The following is a 17,653-nucleotide window of genomic DNA, read 5'->3' as shown; positions in this document are numbered from 1 at the left end:
CTGGGGGATCCACAGAACCTCGGGCATCTTCCATGGGGACTCCTGGCTGGGTGGCATAGGCTGACCACCTGCATGTGTGTTGGGTGGTTAGGACCCTCCCCTAAATCCCTCTATAACCCCCTTAACCCAGGGGCTCAAGGACACACCTTCCCCCAGAGACCAGGCCAAGTTCATCCAGGGTGAATCCACCACTTTAATGTCTGTAGAGAACCTTCTGGAAGGTGGGAGGAGGGTGCAAGGAAGGGAGCAGGGGCACCAGGGACAGGCGATCCTCGTGGAGGGAGCCGAGGAGCTTAGCTACCAGAGAGGCTGTCCCACCGCTGATGGGGACACAAACACAGAGGGAGGGGGGAGGACTGAGCCCCGGGGTCAAGGCAGGGTCCCCAGGCCCCACTCCAAGTGGGTCTCCCGAGTCCTGAGCCCAGGGGCCCAGCAGCTGGCTCCTCCTGGCAGCTTGCCCTGGTGCCTGCTGAGAGTCCTCAAGCTCACCGCTGGTGGAAACCCCACGGGGGAAGGTGCCCTCCTGAGCCAAGTAAAGAAAGGAGAAGGGGGATTATGGCTCCCACTCCTGGGGCAGGTCCATGGAGGCACAGATTGGTCCACAGGGAGGGCTGGCCTCCGTCCCTGCTGTACCCACCCCTGCCTGCCCTGAGGAGTCCAGAAATGCCCAGCCCAGACCCCACCATCCTGATACGCCTGGGCTGCCCACCGGGCAAGGTCACAGTATGAGAGGCTCCGAGGCACACAGCCGCCCCCCGCCCTCAGTTATAGAACACCTCGTCCTCCTCCTCTGAGAGGGAGATGCTGTCCACCGAGGGGAGGGAACCCTGCAAATGGGCCCCACCCTCAGGCCCCAGACCCCGAGGCAGCCGCCGCTGATGCTCCTCTTCCAGGCTGGGGGGCTGGGGGCCGACAGCTGTGATGGGGGGCTCGTCAGGCGAGGGCCAACCCTCGGGGGAGAGGCCAGAGGAGGAGAAGGCCAGAAGACTGTCATCCTGTGAGGGGCCACTCAGAAGACTGTCCTGCAGGTAGATGCTCTCCAGGTCTGGAAAACCAACAGGAGGGGTAGGGAGCGCAAGGAATGGAGGCCCAGCCCTGCTCCTCACCCTCTCCTGGTGCGTGAGGGAAGGTCAGGGACAGAAGACTGGTCTCCAAATCCTTTGTCGCTGCCGAGCTGTGTGACCTTGGGCCAGTCACCGAGCCTCTCTGAGACCCAGTTTCTCGCAGAGCGTTACGGGGTGGTGGAGAAAGCTGGAGTAGTTCACAGCAGGCCACGCTGCTGGCCTCGAATTCGGCGCTGGGACAGCTGGGACAACCCCTGTTCTTCCTGGGCCTCCGCTCCCTTCCCTCCCCTCACTCAGGGGGAGGATTAGGTAAGATGATGGGCCTGTGGGTGTCACCGAGGCCCCGGGGCCACTGAAGCCCCCGCAGTAACCTGGGCTGTCTGTGCTTGGTATTAAGGATCAGATCCTGGCTCTGACGCCTCTAGCTGTAACCTAGGGCAAGGTTCCCGGTGCCTCAGTTGCCCTTATCTGTAAAAGGAAATAATAACAGGGCCCCCTTCTTAGAGGCGTGGTGAGGAGGAAGTGAAAGGGTACAGGGCAATACCGAACGGGGTAAGCACGTCACCCCCTAACCCGTTACAGCGCTCGTTCGCGCCGCTACGCTTACGGCGCATGCGCTCTGTGGGCAGTGGGCGGGGCGAGGACCCCCTGCTCCGGCCCACAGATGCAGAAACCCAGGCTGAGACAGGGAGGGGCTTGTCTGAGGTCACCGTGGCTTGGTGGCAGGCGCCCAGCCCCTGCTCTGCTCCACCCACCCCGCCCCGGCGCCAGCCCGGGTCATACCCTGGAGCTGGACCATGTCCTGAGGGCTGTTCTCGAGGTGAAGCTCCTCGTCGTCCAGCGAGGACCAGGCGCTCAGCGTGGCCTCTGTGATCGCAAACTGCTCGGCAACCCCTGCGGTGGGGGAACAGCGAGACCCAGCTCAGCAGGGACACGGCGGGGGGCGGGGGCGTTCAGCACCAGGGCGGGCTGGCACCCAACAGCCCAGCAGTTAGCTGGACTGTCCATCTGGGCCCTGGCGACCAGATGGCTGCCCCGAATGCCTGTCCACCCATGGCCATGTCTCGACAATGCCCATGTGGCGACCCTCGGTCCCCTAAGGACCAGAGCCCCGACCAGTCCCTGTCCCCAGGCTCCCCAACCACTGACCTGCAGCAAAACGGGCCTCCCGCAGCTCATCGGGAAGGCGGCAGTAATGCTCGTCCTCAGCGGGGGACAGCTCCCAGCCTGACCGCTGGGCGCGCCAGCCCTTCCACTCGATCAGGTGGGCCACGCGGCCACGTGCCATGGCCGTGGGCTTTGTGATGTGGTCCTTGATGCTCTGCACCACCCCTGGGAGCATTGAGGGCAGCTGGATGACTGCTCTGACATAAAACCCTGCCCAGGGGTCTGCCCCCCCCCGCCCCCCCCCCCGCCCCCCACCCCCCGCTACCCCAGGCTCCCCGCCCCCCCCCACCTCAGGCCCATCTAATGGCCTATACCCCACAAGCATTCGAGGCTCTGTACTCACCCCATGCCCTGTGTCCTCCCAGCCCCATGTCCTCCCAGCCCCGTGTCCTCCCAGCCCCGTGTCCTCCCAGCCCCATACTCACAATGCCCTGAATCTATCCCAGCAGATCCCCCTGCCCAACCAGAGCCCACGCCCACTCAGCACCCCACACCCTCCCTGAGCCCCAATGCCCCACCTCACTTAGGTCCCCACCCATGCAGAGGCCCCAAGCCCTCCCAATATCCTACTCCCAGCAACGTCCCCCTCCACCTGGTGCTTCACTGGTGCTTCTTCCCCAGACCTGCCACGCCCCTCATTCCCTTTGACCAGGTTTAGACCCTTCTGTCCCAGAAGATCCACTCAAGGTCCACCCAGCCCTCTCCCTTTATCTATTAATTAACCAGTTCCGAGAGAGCACCCCCTGTGCCAAGGTCAGTGCCAGCTCTGCTGAGCGGGAGACCTATGTGGGATGCAGCAGGCCAGGAAGGCTTCCTGGAAGAGGTGGATCGGGGTTGAGCTTTACAGGTAGGTTGGTGGTTTGTAGGTGCATTGGACAGATGGACAGATGGAGGCAGAGATGAGACGAGAAGGAAGCCATGGCAGAATCTGGCATGATTCTGGGACTGCCGGGGATGAGATATGGGGGCCATACTAAGGCTGGGATGGCAGAAAAGGCTGGGGAGCTCATCAGGGGTGAGACTTAGGACTGAGAGAGCCAAGCTGAGGACTCCAGAGTTTTCCTTCTAGCAATGGGGAGGCACAACAGGGTAGTAAGCAAAAGAGTGGCAGGTTAGATCCGTTGTTTAGAGCACCCCAATTAGGGGATGGGGCCAAGGGTGGAGATGGGGCACCATCAGGAGGGATGATTGAAGGGATGCAGTGAGAGACAGGACAGGGGCTGGGAAGTGGGGAGGAGGACCTGAAGAGCTCTTAGGAGTAGACTACCTCGATGTGGAAGCTGACAGAGAAGACTGTCAGAAGTGATTCAGCATCTTTCTGAACCAAGGCCGAGCATACCATCACTGGGGTCTCAGAGCCGTGATGTGAGGACCGGCAATGTTTAAACAAGGAAGCTAGAGACATAATACTGAGAAAATGAGAAAGATGGGAATGAGGAAGAAGGGGGAGAACCCGCCACACATACCCCCAAGCTAGCAGCACAGGCAACCAGAGAAAGCTCTGGAGGAGGAAGTTCGAGTGGCCCCTGCAGGGCAGGTGAGGCAGAGGGAAAGGGTAGTGAGTGGGAGAGAGTCAAGCCAAACGGGGGAGGGCAGCACGGGAATGGCCTGGAAGGTGTGCGTGGATGACCTGGGCCAGATGCTGTGGCAGACCCTGGAGACCCCTCTGCTGGCCTGCGTGCCCATCTCCCAGCTGCTGCCACCTCCCACCGGCAGCCCTCTCCGGAGCCTTGCCCTTAGCTCACGGGAGTGGCCTCACCCAGAGATGCCTGGGAGGCGGGAGAGCCTTCCAGGGGCCACCGTTGACCAACGCGGTAGTGATACCCAACCAGCCGCCAGCCTCAACGCCGCCCACCGGAAGTTCTGAGGTTCGATTCGTGCTCCTGAGCTCCCAGGTATCGGGCGGAGACAGAGTCCTCCTGTAGCCCCATCTCTGCTGAGCTCCTTCCCCTGCCCGGTCCTGCTGCCCTCACTCCTAAGATCCGCCCTTGAGAACGATCCCTCCATAAATCACTCGCACAATTCAAGTCTGGGCTCTGCTTCCAGGGAACCCCACCCACGGCAGGGTGACGGGCAGACTACACCTGCCGTGGAGGCCGGGAGGCCACGCCAGGCAGACATCGGAAAGACTGGGGCCCTTCCCTCACGGCCTCAAGGGGCCGCAGCAATTTAACAGCAGCGGTGGGGGGCAGGAACCCTAAGTTCCATGTCCCTGCAGAACCTGGCATGGAGCGTGGGTCCGGGAAATGCTGACTCCCACAGGCTGCATCCCCTCCAGCCACAGCAAGGGCAAGGGACAGGCTGCGCTAACCCTGGGGCATAGGAGGGACCCTGGCACCTACCCACAAGGGACGAGGTGGCCAGAGCTGCCACGTTGTAGTTGTTGGAGCAGGACCTGGAGTCGGCCAGGTAGCCATTGGTGGTCTGGAAGCACCTCTGCAGAAAGGAGGGGAGGAGGGAGTAGGGCAGGGCAGACCTGCCAGAGGACATCTCCCGGCCACTACCGTCCCATGAAGCCCCCTCCCCAGGTGACCCTGCCCACTCCCACAGAACCGTCCCACTCGCTGCTGTCATCGGGCCCCCTCCCCCAAGGTGGCAGGACTGTGTGCCCGGGCTGGGGTCACAGAGCAAGGGGCCGCGGTGTCCGTGGCGGCTGTCTGGACTGCGGAATGGGCAAAGCGCACTGACCTGCCAAGGATCCCAACAGAAATCCATCTGTTTGTCCTAAAATGAGAGGAGGAAGAGGGTCAGGCAGGGCCTGGCAGACGGTGCCAGCAGATGGCACGAGTCCTTGAGCCCCAGGTGGTGGTGGGGGTCAGCCTTCTGCTATTGTCTGAGGTCCGGGCTCTGCCTACTCCTGGTCATGCCCCCCTGGCCTTCCCTCGCTGTGCAGAGAAAGACGTTGTGGGGCAGGGGGGCGGGCAGTGGTGGCTCCGCCAGGAAGGCAGTGGGCACAGGGGATAGACTGGACCTGGGTTCGAGCTTCGACTCTGCCCTTTCTACCTGGGTACCCTTAGACTAGTTCCTTAATGGCTCAGGACGTCAGTTTCTTCCTCTGTAAGATGGTGATAAATGCCATTTATCTCAGGGGTTGTGGTGATGCAAGTGACATGATATAGACAAAGTATCCATCATAAAGCTTAGCATGTGGTGTGTGTTTAAAAAAAAGTGATTATGTCAACTGGTAGGTCCAAGCCACAACTTCTGGGGGTGGGGTGGAAATTATGCACCAGGATCTGAGGCCCCTGGCAAGCTCTTCCTAATGCATCTGGACTAAGAATCCCACTCTTGGGGCGCCTGGCTGGCTCAGTCAGCAGAGCACACGGCTCTTGGTCTCAGGGTTGTGAGTTCGAGCCCCATGTTGGTGTAGAGATCACTTAAATAAATAAACTTAAAAAAAAAAAAAAAAGTGCCACTCCTTTACCTTCCAGAAGGCAGGGCAGGCTGCTAAAAAGGAAGGTGGTGGGCTGGTCAGGGAACTTGTTATCTGCAAGGCTGGGGTACTTTGCATGGAAAGACCTCCAGAGCAGGACTCTCTTTTCTGGTCCTGGTCCAAGTCCCTGGATGCTCAGCCCAATTCAGACTTTCACCCAAATGCATACCAAGCCTTAGGGGCTCTGATCCAAGGAGGGAAGACTGGAACAGTTGCGGCTCCCTGGGGAGCGCTGTAGGGGGCATCCCAGGAACCAGGGTCGAGGCAAGTGAAGGTAAGGATCAAGTGGGACCAGTTACCTTGCCAGTGACATGGTCTGGAGCAACAGTGGGGGGGTGGCTGGAGGACAAGTCCGGGTTCAGGGGGTCCGTGCCCTGGGGCATGGGGCAGTCCTTGTGGGCACTTGTGAACAGATCTGGAAATATGACAACAGGAGGAACTTAGAAAACCCCCCCCAACAGCCCCGCACTCCCTATTTACGAGGCTTGTTCAAGCCAGCCCTGCCCAGCCCAGTACTGCCCAGCCCAGTAGCGCTGGGCACTACTTTATGGCCACCGATGTCATTTTGTAGAAAACAAAGACCGAAGCAAGCCCGCGGCAGGGGGGATTCCTGCCAGACGGCCTGTCTGGTGCCCTCAGTGGGAATTCTCGTCCGTCTGCCTGTCCCTCCATTTTCGTTGGTTAGCTAGCACCCACTCCCTGGCACAGCCTATGAGCTCGCCTTCACAGAGGCCCTCAACTCCCAGCCCTGTCCAGTCTCACCCTCCACCTGCTCCACACTGGGACCCGCAGGGCTGTGCGTTGCTGGAAAAGGTCCCCATCCTCACACAGGACACGGACCAGGGAACCGTCTACAGGTCTCCAGTCCCCGCAAAGTTTGCTTCCAACCAGGCTAACTACCTCACGCAGCTTTACTTCTCAAACCTGCCACCCGGGCACCGCCCTCCCCACAGCCTGCTGCTGGCCGCTCCCCCATCCCTCATGGAGGTCCAGAAGCCTGCAGCAGGCATCGCCCCATTTTCTACCTGAAATCATTGCCCTGCCCCCATTTTGCTCACACCATCTGCTTTCCTTCCTGTGACAAAGGAAGAGCTGTCCCTGCTCCATCCAAGATCAGCCCCCGACCCTAGAGACCACCCCCCAGCCTGACCCACCCCCCACTGGGGGCCCTGCCCCCTGTCTTCTCTCTTCTGGTCATCTGCCCTTGTCTCCCTCTTGGCCACCAACACGGCAGGTGCTGCGGTGTCTCTCCCCTCAGGACTCTCACCTGCATCCCTGCTCTCCCCACCCATCCAGTGCCCCCCGCCCCCCCCATCAGACCCTCACCTCCGAGCAGCCCCAGCATCTCCCATCCTTTAAAGACCTTAACCCGGCTTCCCCTCAGCTCCCTGCCCGCTCCTCTGCCCCCTTCCAGGCCACACTTAGAGTTGTGTCCGACTTCTACTTCCCCCCTCTCAATCTCCATCTCCTGTCTCCTCCCCTCCGGGTCCCCTCCCCCTCAAGCCACGCCCATCTCCAGCTTCCCTCCCACCAGCCCCCCCTTGGTCCCCCCTCTCTGCTCCAGCCCAGCTCCTTCTCACCCCCGGGGTCTCTCACAGGACACCTCCTCCTTGTGCGGCTGACCCCCAAATTTACACCTGTGCCCATGACTCTGCTTGAGCCCCCAAATGAAGAGCCAGCTCCCCTCATGGATGCCGAACAGGCCGTCTCAAGGAGACCCAGGTCCATCTTCCTCCACTTCCCTGATTTTAGCAAATGATGTAATAGCCCACCCAGCTGTACCAACCAAAAAATCCAGTTTTCTCTGAACGCTGCCTTCGCCCAACACCCCCCCCCCCTCCGCCACCAGCAAGTCCTACTGGCTCTCTCCAAGCTCCATTCCAGACCCAGCCCTCTCTGTCCCCACTGCCGCTCCCCACCTGGGGGCACCACCCTCTCTCACCGGGAGGCCACTGGCCACAGGCTCCCCCACTCTCCACCCACCTGCACTGGAAGACTATGGGTCAGACTGCGTCTTTGCTGAAAACCGGCCACTGGCTTCCTTCTGCTGCCCTGGAGGAGGACAGCCAGCCCCCAACCAAGGCCGTCAGGGGCCAGCCTCCCTGCTGCTCCTCAAATGGTCCCCTTGTTCCTTGTCCTTATTCTCCTCTCCACCTGGAACATATCCTCAGATCTTCCTGAACTGAGTCATTCAGGTCTCAGCTCAAGGTCGCCTCCTCAGAGAAGCCCTTCCTGTCCCCACACTGGGCACCAGTCACTCCCCAACACGGTCAAGCTTTTGTGAAGTGTCCGGTCCCTTCCCGCACAGTGAGTGTGAGGCCGAGGGAATGGAGACCATAGCACAGGGAGTAAGCATCTATTTCTGATGCATTCAGAAATATTTGCTGAGCACCTACTATGTGCCAGGTGCTGTTCTGCACACAAGGAACACTGGCAAATGAGACAGAGACGCTAGAATGTCAGCTGCCCTCACGCAGCTGACATTCTAGTGAGAGTGACATTCTAGGTCATTCATTCACCGAAACAACCTTTCATTCCTTCACCTGAGGAGCACCCATCTCCTGTCTATACCGTGCAAGCGTGTGGGGACAGAGGTGGGATTAAGACTCCACCCCGGCCCTCCTGGAGCTCCCAGTCTGATGGAAACCAGCCTCAAAGCCCCTCACGCAAACACGAGGCTGACCCCAGGGGACAGCAGCACCCCCTCTCCTGGTGTGACCAGGCACCGACTCCTCATTCTGATGGACCTAAAGAGGAAGGATCCTTGGCTCAGCTTTCTAGAGGTGGAAGCTGAGGCCCAGGCAGGCATCAGCTACCCAGAGGCACCCAGCCCGTGGCGGGCAGTCAGGGTCTACGCCCTGTTACTCTGATGCCCAGGCTTACTCTCTTCCAAAGCACAAAAGGAGTTTTGATGAGTTCTGTGGGGGTCAGGGGCTGCACAGAAGCACTGATGGGGGAGCTAGCCGGGGTGTGTGTGTGTGTGTGCCAGGAGAAGGGGGGTGAGGGCAGGGGAGGGTGGGGTGTGCATCTTGCATGAAACTGTGAGGTCTGGGAGACACGAAGAGCGGGGGTGTCTGCGCCATGGCAGGGAGGCAAGGCTGCTACAGGGCACTGGTCCCAGCCAGCAGCCTGTCCTGCCCTGGACGCGGGCTCCCAGCACCCTTCCCCGGCTTCAACAACCCGCAGGCAGAGCTGCAGGAGCTGAGTATGGAAGCAGGCAGGGCATCCTGCGAAGGAGAGGTCAGCGTCCTACACCCCCACCCCGCCTTGGGTCAGATTCTGCACAGCTGGGGAGAGATGGCTGGGACGCAAAGGGGCAGTGGAGCAGCCTGTCTTCCCTCCCCCTGCACAGCAAGGGCTGTGACTTTCTCAAGAGACACTAAGGAAGGGGCCATGTTTGAGTTTTGTGGGCGCCCCCTAGGAGAGTTGCTTGCAGGGCAAGGGGACCCTAGTTCCCAGAGGCTGGAGGGTGGGCAACTTTAGCGGGCAAGGGGGTTGGGCAGGGAAGGGAAGAGGTCAAACCAGGTCAGAGCTCCCATGACAGGGGTCCTGCTGCAGGCAGGCCCCCCAAACAGCCTCTGAGAGAACTCACACATGCTAACCTGGGGCCCGTGGCCCCCCTTCCCTCTCATCTTCCACTACTCTCCCTCTTGCACTCCAGCCACATTGGCCACTCAGATATGCCCAGCACACTGGGCATATCCTGCCTCAGGGCCTTTGCACTGGCTGTGCCTTTCCTCCAGCAGGAACTCCCTCCTCCCACATAGATGCAGGTTCATTCCCTCACCATGTTCAGGTCTCTACTCAATCTTTAGAACCTCAGGGAGGCCTCCAGCCACCTTGTTTAATGGCACCCGTCCTTTCCTATCTCCTAATTTTCCGTCATTCCTTCTCTAAGGTGACATTCCTTCTTTATGTTATTATGTGTCCGTTTCCTTGTTCACCATCTCTCACTAAACCATGAGCTCTCTGAGGGCTGGTCCTCGTCGCCACCATAGCCCTAGCACCTCCTGCCACAGGGCCTGGCACACTGCTCATTTTTTTTTTTAAATAGTCTTTATTTTTTTTAAAGATTTTATTTATTTATTTGACAGACAGAGATCACAAGTAGTAGGCAGAGAGGCAGACAGAGAGAGGAGGAAGCAGGCTCTCCATGGAGCAGAGAGCCCGATGTGGGGCTTGATCCCAGGACCCTGGGATCATGACCTGAGCCGAAGGCAGAGGCTTTAACCCACTGAGCCACCCAGGCGCCCCTCACATTGCTCATTTTTGTTGAAACTTTGCTTCAACAGTGAGCCAGTCGTGGCTAACAGAGACCACCAGAGCTCCAGATAAATAAATATATTTTGGCCACTTTTTCTCAAGTTCCTCAGGCCAGACCCCAAGATGTCAGAGGAGAACAGGACCTGGAGAGGAGGGAAGCCAGCAGTCCTGGCTGAAGGGCCGAAGCGAACACTGAACAAGGTATGAGGTGGAAGTCTCTGTTCACACTGGACTGGGCTTAGGATCCCTAAGGGACCAGAGAGTTCTGAGAGGGGCCAGGAGACTGTTACCCGCAGGGAGGTGAAGGAGTCTGAATGAGCCTATCTGAAACAGGGCGAGAAAAGGCAGGCAGAGCCAGGACTGACGCCCCCCATCCCCTGAACTCGGAGCTCTGTCACCCAGGAACCGAGAGCAGTGTGGGCTGAGCCATGTGCTTACACACCGGGGCATTCAGCTCATCTGGTTCCTCACCCCGAGTCCAGGGGTGCGCCCGGCATGAGGCCTGCCCCTCCCCGAGCTTCAGGGTCTCCAGGTGTACAAATACCAGATTCCGGGGCGGGGGGGATGTCCTTCTGCGGGTCACGTAAGCCACTTACTAGGTTATGTGTTTAAAAAATAAAATAGAGGGCGCCTGGGTGGCTCCGTGGGTTAAAGCCTCTGCCTTAGGCTCCGGTCATGATGCAAGGGTCCCGGGATCGAGCCCCACATCAGGCTCTCTGCTTGGCAGGGAGGCTGCTTCCCTCTCTCTCTGCCTGCCTCTCTGCCTACTTGTGATCTCTGTCTGTCAAATAAGTAAATAAAATCTTTAAAAATAAATAAATAAAATAGAATTGAACAGAAAATACCAGAACCAGGGCGCCTGGGTGGCTCAGTCGTTAAGTGTCTGCCTTCGACTCAGGTCGTGATCCCAGAGTCCTGGGATCAAGCCCCGCATCGGGCTCCCCGCTCAGTGGGGAGCTGCTTCTCCCTCTCCCACTGCTGCTCTGCCTGCTTGTGATCTCTCACTTTCTCTGTCAAATAAATAAATAAAATCTTAAAAAAAAAAAGAAAAGAAAAGAAAAGAAAATACCAGAACCTATCAAGGAGTCAGGTTAAGTGTTGTTTCATGAAACAACAGGTCCGCATGCACCCACACACGTGTGTCGAGAATGTTCTAAGCGTGTGCTGGGTCATGATGCAAAATATATGTATTCCTACGGGTTCTAGTCAAAAACGTTTTAAAGTCACCACTCCTAAGATTCCAGCGCAGAAGCCGGGGCCCGCTAGGGTGCAGGCAGACGGGTGCTAGAATATTTCTAGGGCCCCTGGCCATCCCTAAAGCTCTGTGGACTGTGGGCCAGGGAGTGAGGGGAGCTGAGGCCCGAGAAGGCCGGTAGGCAGCCCCAAGGGCCTGGAGCACACAGGACTTGAACAAGGTCATTGGTCAAGGGGGACATGGAGGACTCCTGGCTCTGAGCCCCTCTCCAGCTTCCCTGCCCCCCACCACCTCAGTTGGGGTGCAGGAGCCTCCGCCAAAGCCGCCTTCTCCCCCGAGGACTTGGGCCCCCTGATGTCACGGGCTGGTTGCCATGGAGACGTCAGGTAATGGAGCAGCCCAGGGTGAAATCACAGGCTGCTCTTCGCCCAGCTGGGACCGGCAGCCACGTCACCAGCAGCAACTGGAAAAACACAGTGTTTCGTGTGGGCTGGGGGCTGGGGGGGCCCCCTGAGGGGACCCCTGGCCACTACTCCTAGGGGCGCCTCCTTCTTCCTCAGTCCACACCCTACTCCTCTGACCTCAAGGTCTGAGGCCCCTTCTCAGACCTGTCCCCTCCCCCACCTCCCCCAGCCACAGCAGTGACAAGCCTCTGGTTGCCCTGGCAACTTGGAGGCCTTCTCGGTCCTTCAAGGAGAGGAGTGTCATCCGGACATCTCCTGCATCCCTCTGCCTTCAAGCAGAGCGCTCTTCTGCCGACCAAGGATGCTTGCTGCCTTCTCACCCCAGCTCCCTATCTGCTGTAGAGCCCAACCACCCAGACAGCTCCTCCTTATGTCTCACCTGAAGCCGTCTGGCTGCAAAGCACCCACCCTGTTCCTCGGGTCAGTCCACAGCTCGGTCCCTTCTCCCCTGCCTCCGAGCCATCTAGTCCCTTTAGCTGTCTTTGGTGTTGGAGTCCCAGCCCGTTAGACACTGAGGTTGCCATCTGTCCCCAGAGTGTCTCCCAGGGCTCTGCACCCCAGGAGGGGCAGGGAGGGCCCCAGGTTAACCCTGTTTTTTCCCAGCAGCCCAGACAGGGTAAACTTCTCCTTGAAAGCACATAGTAAGAGCCGCAGCCTGGGTCTGAAGGCCCTCGCCCAGCCCTGTGTGTGCTGGTGGCCCACCGAGGTCCAGGCCCTGTCCCTGCCTCCGAGGAGAACACAATGGGCCCAGTGTTCTTTTCACAGTCCCTGCCCTGGGTCTAATCCTGGCTTTCTGCTGCCAGCCCGGGCTGCGGGCGTGCGGCCCAGCCCCTGTGAGCCGAGGGCTCTCACCTGTGCAATGAACCTGCCCGGCTCCTCGGGAAGGAGCCCCTGACCCAGCAGGTGCTCTGGAAACCGCAGCTGCTCTGTCCCTCCCCGCTCCCAGATCTGGTCCCCTTTCTAGACCACAGGACAGATCTCAGCCCCCCTGGGAGCCCTGCAGAGGGAGGCCACCAAGAGTGAGCCCTTGGCCTCTCTGCCTGATGAGTCACTGACGTGACAGCAGGCCGTCCCGCTGAGCTTGGCGGAGGCTTGGCCTCGAGTGGACAAAGTGCCCTCCTGCTCCCTGGGGCATGTGTTTATAGGTCACCAGGCCCACAGTGGTAACTTCATCAGGGGCCTGATGGGGATCATTTTCTATCCCCAACCAAGGATAGAGGGAGATAACACTCTTCTCCAGGACCTTCCACATACCTCAGCTCCTTTCTCCTTCCTCTTCCATCTTGGGGCTCAGTCTCTTTGACGAGCTGTCCTAGAGCCCATCCTGCTCTAGTCTCACCTCCTCTAGGCAGCCTGCCTAGACTGGCCTCTGCTGTATTAGGCCACCAGCAGCCTTTTTGACAGATCACAACTAGGCAGAGAGGCAGGCAGAGAGAGACAGGAGGAGGCTAGGCCACCAGCAGCCTTAATGAGCAAACTCCGGCCTGCAATGATTTGCTGCCACCATTTGTTGAACACCTACTGTGTGTTGGGTACTGTCCTAGGCCTTTTCATCCATTATCTCTTGTTCAACCCTCACTAAACCCCTGCGAAGTAGTATCATTATGCCCATTCTTACAGATGGGGAAACTGAGGCTCAGAGAAGTTAAATCACTTCTCCAAAGTCACCAGCTAATAAGCAGCAGAGATGGGGTTCAAACCTGATCCAGTCTGAAATTCCAAAGCTTGCGCTCAAACCACTAGCCAGTGCTGATCTCTTCTTCAGGCTGTTTTTCCATGTGTGTGTGTGTGTGTGTCCATGTCCGTGTCCTGCCTCCCCCACTAGACCACTCTCTGGGGCAAGGTTGTGTCTGTCTTCTCAGACAGTGAGCTCCCCAAGGTCAAGGCCCCATCTACTCCTTCCTCAGTCTCCCCCAGTACCCAGTGTCAGACTGCTCACTGGTTCTGCAGGGGTGAAGGGGAGACAGTGCGAGGCGGCTGGGAAGACATCATAGTCGGTGGGCCCTGTGTTCTGTGGGGCGCTCTGCCCGGCTCCTTCAGATCTGGAGCCTTCTCCCAGACATAAGAGATGTCTGACCTTCCAAAAGAAAGACTTCAGTCCCCCATTCCTGCCTTCACAAACCCCAGGGCCCAGGGCACTGAGACCCCCACAGTGAGGCCGGGAGGCTGATAGGTTGGTTGGAGGACAAACCTGGGCGGGTGGAGAAGTTCTCAGGGCCAGGGGCATAGGGCGGGCCCTGAGAGACTCTGGAGCTGGAGAGAGGGGGCTAGATATTAATTCCCCTGCTCTGTGCACATTGTCACCTGCGGTGGCAGCAAAGCCCCAAGCAAATACCAACCCTGACAGTGACTGCAGAGCGCAGCAATTCTGAGCACTGGCCATGCACTCCGTGCCTCTCTCTTGGGGGTCGCATCTGAAAGCAAAGGGCAGGGGCTCCCTGCTCAGGCGCTGAGCTAACACAGACCTGAATCCAAATCCTGCCTCTCTGTGTCCTGGCTGTGTGACCTCAGGTAAGACCCTTCCTGTCTCTGAGCCCCACATCTCCCCTCCCAGGGTTGAATGAGGATGAACATCAGAAGAGTAAAAAGGCTCAGTCTGGCTTAGGATAAGCCCCCGAAAAGTGGTAACTTAAAAGTAGATAATGAATGGGGTGCCTGGTCGGTTAAGTGTCTGACTCTTGATGTCGGCTCAGGTCATGATCTCAAGGTTGTGAAATCAAGCCCTGCATCGGGCTCCGCGCTCAGCACAGAGTCTGCTTAGCCCTCTCCCTCCCCCCTCTGCCCTTCCCCCTGACCTCTCTCTCTAATAAATAGAATCTTAAAAAAAAAAAAAAAAAAAAAAAAAAGTAGACAACAACACAAAATAGCTCCTGGAAACAGCATGTGTCACCTTACTCTGGTCCCCGTCACTTTCCCCAAGTCCTCAGCACCTCGAGTGCCTGCCTTGAGGCATCCATGAGACAGGATGGGGCTAGAAGCCTCCGTGTCCTCCCTTTTCCCAGCCAAAAGGGGCTGGCTTAGCTGTCTGCACAGAAGGGTAATAACAACAAATTTAAAATTAAAGAAATAGCTAAACATGCCAGGTACTGGTCTGAATGCTCTACATGAATTAAGTCCTGTAATCCCTGCCCAGCAATCCTATGACATCGATACTGGTATTGGTCCCATTTTAGAGATGAGAACACCAAGATACCCATTCAATATTAAGCAACTTGCTGAGGTCACAGAGCTAGGGAATGGCAGATGGGAACCTAGGCTGGCCGGCTCCCGAGTCTGCACCCCTTAACCTCTCTGGCCGGGCACAGAGAACTGACGCCCCATGCTGGCGTGGAGAGGTTTTCCAAGTGTGGCCTGTACCTGGGGCCTGGCGTCTGGCTAGGGCAGCCCCAGTCGGGTGCAGACTGGGTGCAGACTCGGGGCTCAGCATTAGCAGGAGGCTCCCAATCCCTGGCCTGGCCTCAGGGCTGCGCACCAGGCACAGGGAAGCGCTTGGAGAAAGGGGTGGTTATTAGCACCGGGCCCAGAAGCTCCTGGAAGCCTGCAGCTGGAAAGGAGCTGTGGGCTGGGGGAGCAGTGCAGAGGCTTGGGGCACAGGCCTGGCTTTTTACAGGCCACTCAGCTCCCCCCACTGCCCCCGCTCCGTTTCCCCATTTGTAAAACGAGGACTGGGACAGCACCTACCCCAACTGAGCTGGTTGTGCCTAAAACATTCCAACCAGTACCTGGCAAGCCGGAAGCAGTATTGGTGACAATTGCTCTGACAGTATTGGTGACAATCAGAGGGGGGTGTGCCCTCCACGTAGTGGTCCAGTTGCTGAGATCATGGTTGTCCTCTGCTCCAGTGTCCTGTCCCTTCTTTACCTTTATCCAGCTCGCCTGCTGCATGTTGGGACCGTAAGTGCCACCCCCTCAGGAAGGAGACAAGGTTCGAATACACAACTAGATCTGGAGGTGGCACTCGGGAGCCCAAGCCACAGAAGGAAGGACGAAGGAAGTCCCCCTTCTTAGTCTGTGTGACCTCAAGCAGGCACAGCAGAGGGTGCTGACCCTGGTGGGGGGCAGGGGTGGTCCAAAGACCCAAGCACCAGCCTGACCTTGGCAGGCATCTCTTCCTCCCTGGCCTCGTACTGTGTTCAGTGGGTCTGTGGCTCACAGGTTGGGCCCCCGGTACGGGATGACCAAGTGACAGGGAAGGGACACAGTCACCAAGGAAATACCCCATCCCAGATGCTCAACACCCAGAGCCTGTCCAGAGCCTTTGGGTTTCTGGAGACACGCTAAGAGCCTGTCAGTCCTAAAGAACCCTAAATACTCTTCCCTCTTAAAACTGTCTTCCCCCCTGGCAAGCTGTGGGTCTCACAAAGGCTGGGGCTGTGCTAGACTTGTCCCCTCTAGATGTCCAGCACATACACAGCACCTGGCACACAGTAGGTATCATGCTAATATCAGCCTGATGAATGAATAAGTGAACGAACCTCACACAACCTAACTCCCACCCATGATTCCAGCCCGGACACCCTCCTGAGACATCCTAAGCCACTTACCCAAATGTCCCACCACAGGGACTGGTGGGCCCCTGAGAGGCCAGAGGGGGCGGGCGGGGGGGGGGGGGAGCATTGTGCTCCTTGCTCAGTGTCCCTCAGCACAAGCCCCCCCCACCCAGGGCCTGTGCAGCCCCCACCCCAGGCCTGTTCATCCCTCTACAACTAAGTTTTGGGGGTGATGGGTGGGGTGGCAGCCCCCAAGGTTGGGGGTCAGTGGGTTTGCCAAGCTGGGGTCAAGGCCTCAGTCACCTCTACCCCAGTCCCCCTGCTCTGTGTAGGACTCCACTGCCATTCCCACGGGACAGCCAATTCCAACTCCTGGGGTGCCACCTTGGGCAGTACAAGGGGAGAGCAGAGGGAGCCAGGGCAAGGCACCATTGAAAGCCCCCAGGCAGAAAGAAAGGCCCAGGAGTTCGCAGACACAATCGCTTTCTCCGTCCCTTCCTGTCCCCTGACCCAAGATGGGGGTGGGGTGGGAGTCAGGGATGAGAGTGGGGGAAGGGATACCTTCCATTAACCCACTGCTGTCGATGGGGTTCAGGGACTCTGAAGACAGCGGACGGGGTAAGGGGACAGAAGTGGGAGCGTTGAGCAAGTCAGGCCTGTGTCTTGGGGGAGTATGGGAAGGACAGTCGGCTGCTTCTCCCGGGCCGCCACCTGCCCTCCAGAGAAGCCAGGAGCGGCCAGAAGCCTTCCTCCCCTCCAGAGCACGCGACAGGGGGCGTGTGGCTGCTGGGCTGGAAGCGACCCCGCTTCCTGCCCCCTGCCTGGGTGTGGCTCCAAGCCCGGCTGGAGATGCGGCGACCTCCCTCCGCTCTCTCTCTGCGCAGCCACCCCCGTCCCCTGTCCTCCCGGGGGCACCGTGTCCCCTGGGTCTCGGTGGGAGCAGGGGGGGGGGGCGTGCTGCCGGTCGGGGAAGGCCGGGTCGCCCCCCAGCCGCAACCCCCAGTCTCCTCCGGGGCCCGACCCCCACCGGCCGGCGGCCCCCTCACCTCGCGACACGCAGGAGCCCATCACGGGGCCGCGGGGCCGGGCCGCTGCGCCTCGGGTGCGTCGGGCCGCCGGGCGCTCATGTCTCTGCGGGCGCGGGGCTCACGCGCGGCGCCGGCGCGGCAGGCGGGCGGTCTGGCCGGGACAGGGGCTGGGGCTTGGGCTGCGGCTCCCTCCGCTCGGCTCCCCCCACTCGGCTCCCCGCCGCCGCCGCCGCCTCCCGCGCCGCGCCCGCTCCTACCAGCCACCGGCAGCACGGCGGGCGGGGGGACCCGGGGGAGCGCTTGCCCGGAGCCCCGGAGCCCCGGAGCCCGAGCCGCGCGCAGGCCGCCCCGCCCCTTCCCCGGCCCCCGGCGCCGCCCGCCTTGCGCACCTGTGGCCGCCGCCCCGGCTGGGGGGCGGGGTCAGTGGGCGGGGGGGGGCGGGGTCAGTGGGCGGGGGGGTCGGGAGGGGTGAGGTCGGAGGGGTGAGGGGCGGGGGGCGGAGCCCTGGGGCAGGTTGAGGAGGGCTGGGAGGAGGGACCGAAGGGGTAG

General features: G+C 59.6%; 1 protein-coding gene across 1 annotated transcript; it reads right to left on the bottom strand.

Annotated features, from left to right (window-relative positions):
- Positions 1-173: 173 nt before the first annotated feature.
- On the bottom strand, positions 174-17,448 carry FAM131C (family with sequence similarity 131 member C). The gene is made up of 7 exons (XM_047728160.1): positions 17,123-17,448; positions 5,964-6,079; positions 4,920-4,955; positions 4,574-4,667; positions 2,214-2,396; positions 1,848-1,958; positions 174-1,045 (listed from the first exon to the last, which is right to left on the bottom strand). Exons 1-7 carry the CDS (start codon positions 17,142-17,144, stop codon positions 762-764), a joined length of 846 nt encoding a protein of 281 aa, XP_047584116.1. The 5' UTR covers positions 17,145-17,448; the 3' UTR covers positions 174-761.
- Positions 17,449-17,653: the final 205 nt, after the last annotated feature.

Source organism: Lutra lutra, chromosome 4 (assembly GCF_902655055.1).
Source record: "Lutra lutra chromosome 4, mLutLut1.2, whole genome shotgun sequence".
Lineage (NCBI taxonomy): Eukaryota > Metazoa > Chordata > Mammalia > Carnivora > Mustelidae > Lutra > Lutra lutra.
The sequence above is the reverse complement of the archived record's forward strand: the minus strand, read 5'-3'. Positions and strand labels throughout refer to the sequence as shown.

Excerpts from the sequence above, each read along its gene's own strand:
- FAM131C (XM_047728160.1), bottom strand. The coding sequence starts at position 17,144 with ATGGGCTCCTGCGTGTCGCGAG. Across the intron at positions 1,959-2,213 it reads GGAGGCCCGTTTTGCTGCAG|GGGTTGCCGAGCAGTTTGCG; the intron begins GTCAGTGGTTGG and ends CCCCCACCGCAG. Across the intron at positions 1,046-1,847 it reads GGACATGGTCCAGCTCCAGG|ACCTGGAGAGCATCTACCTG; the intron begins GTATGACCCGGG and ends TTGGTTTTCCAG.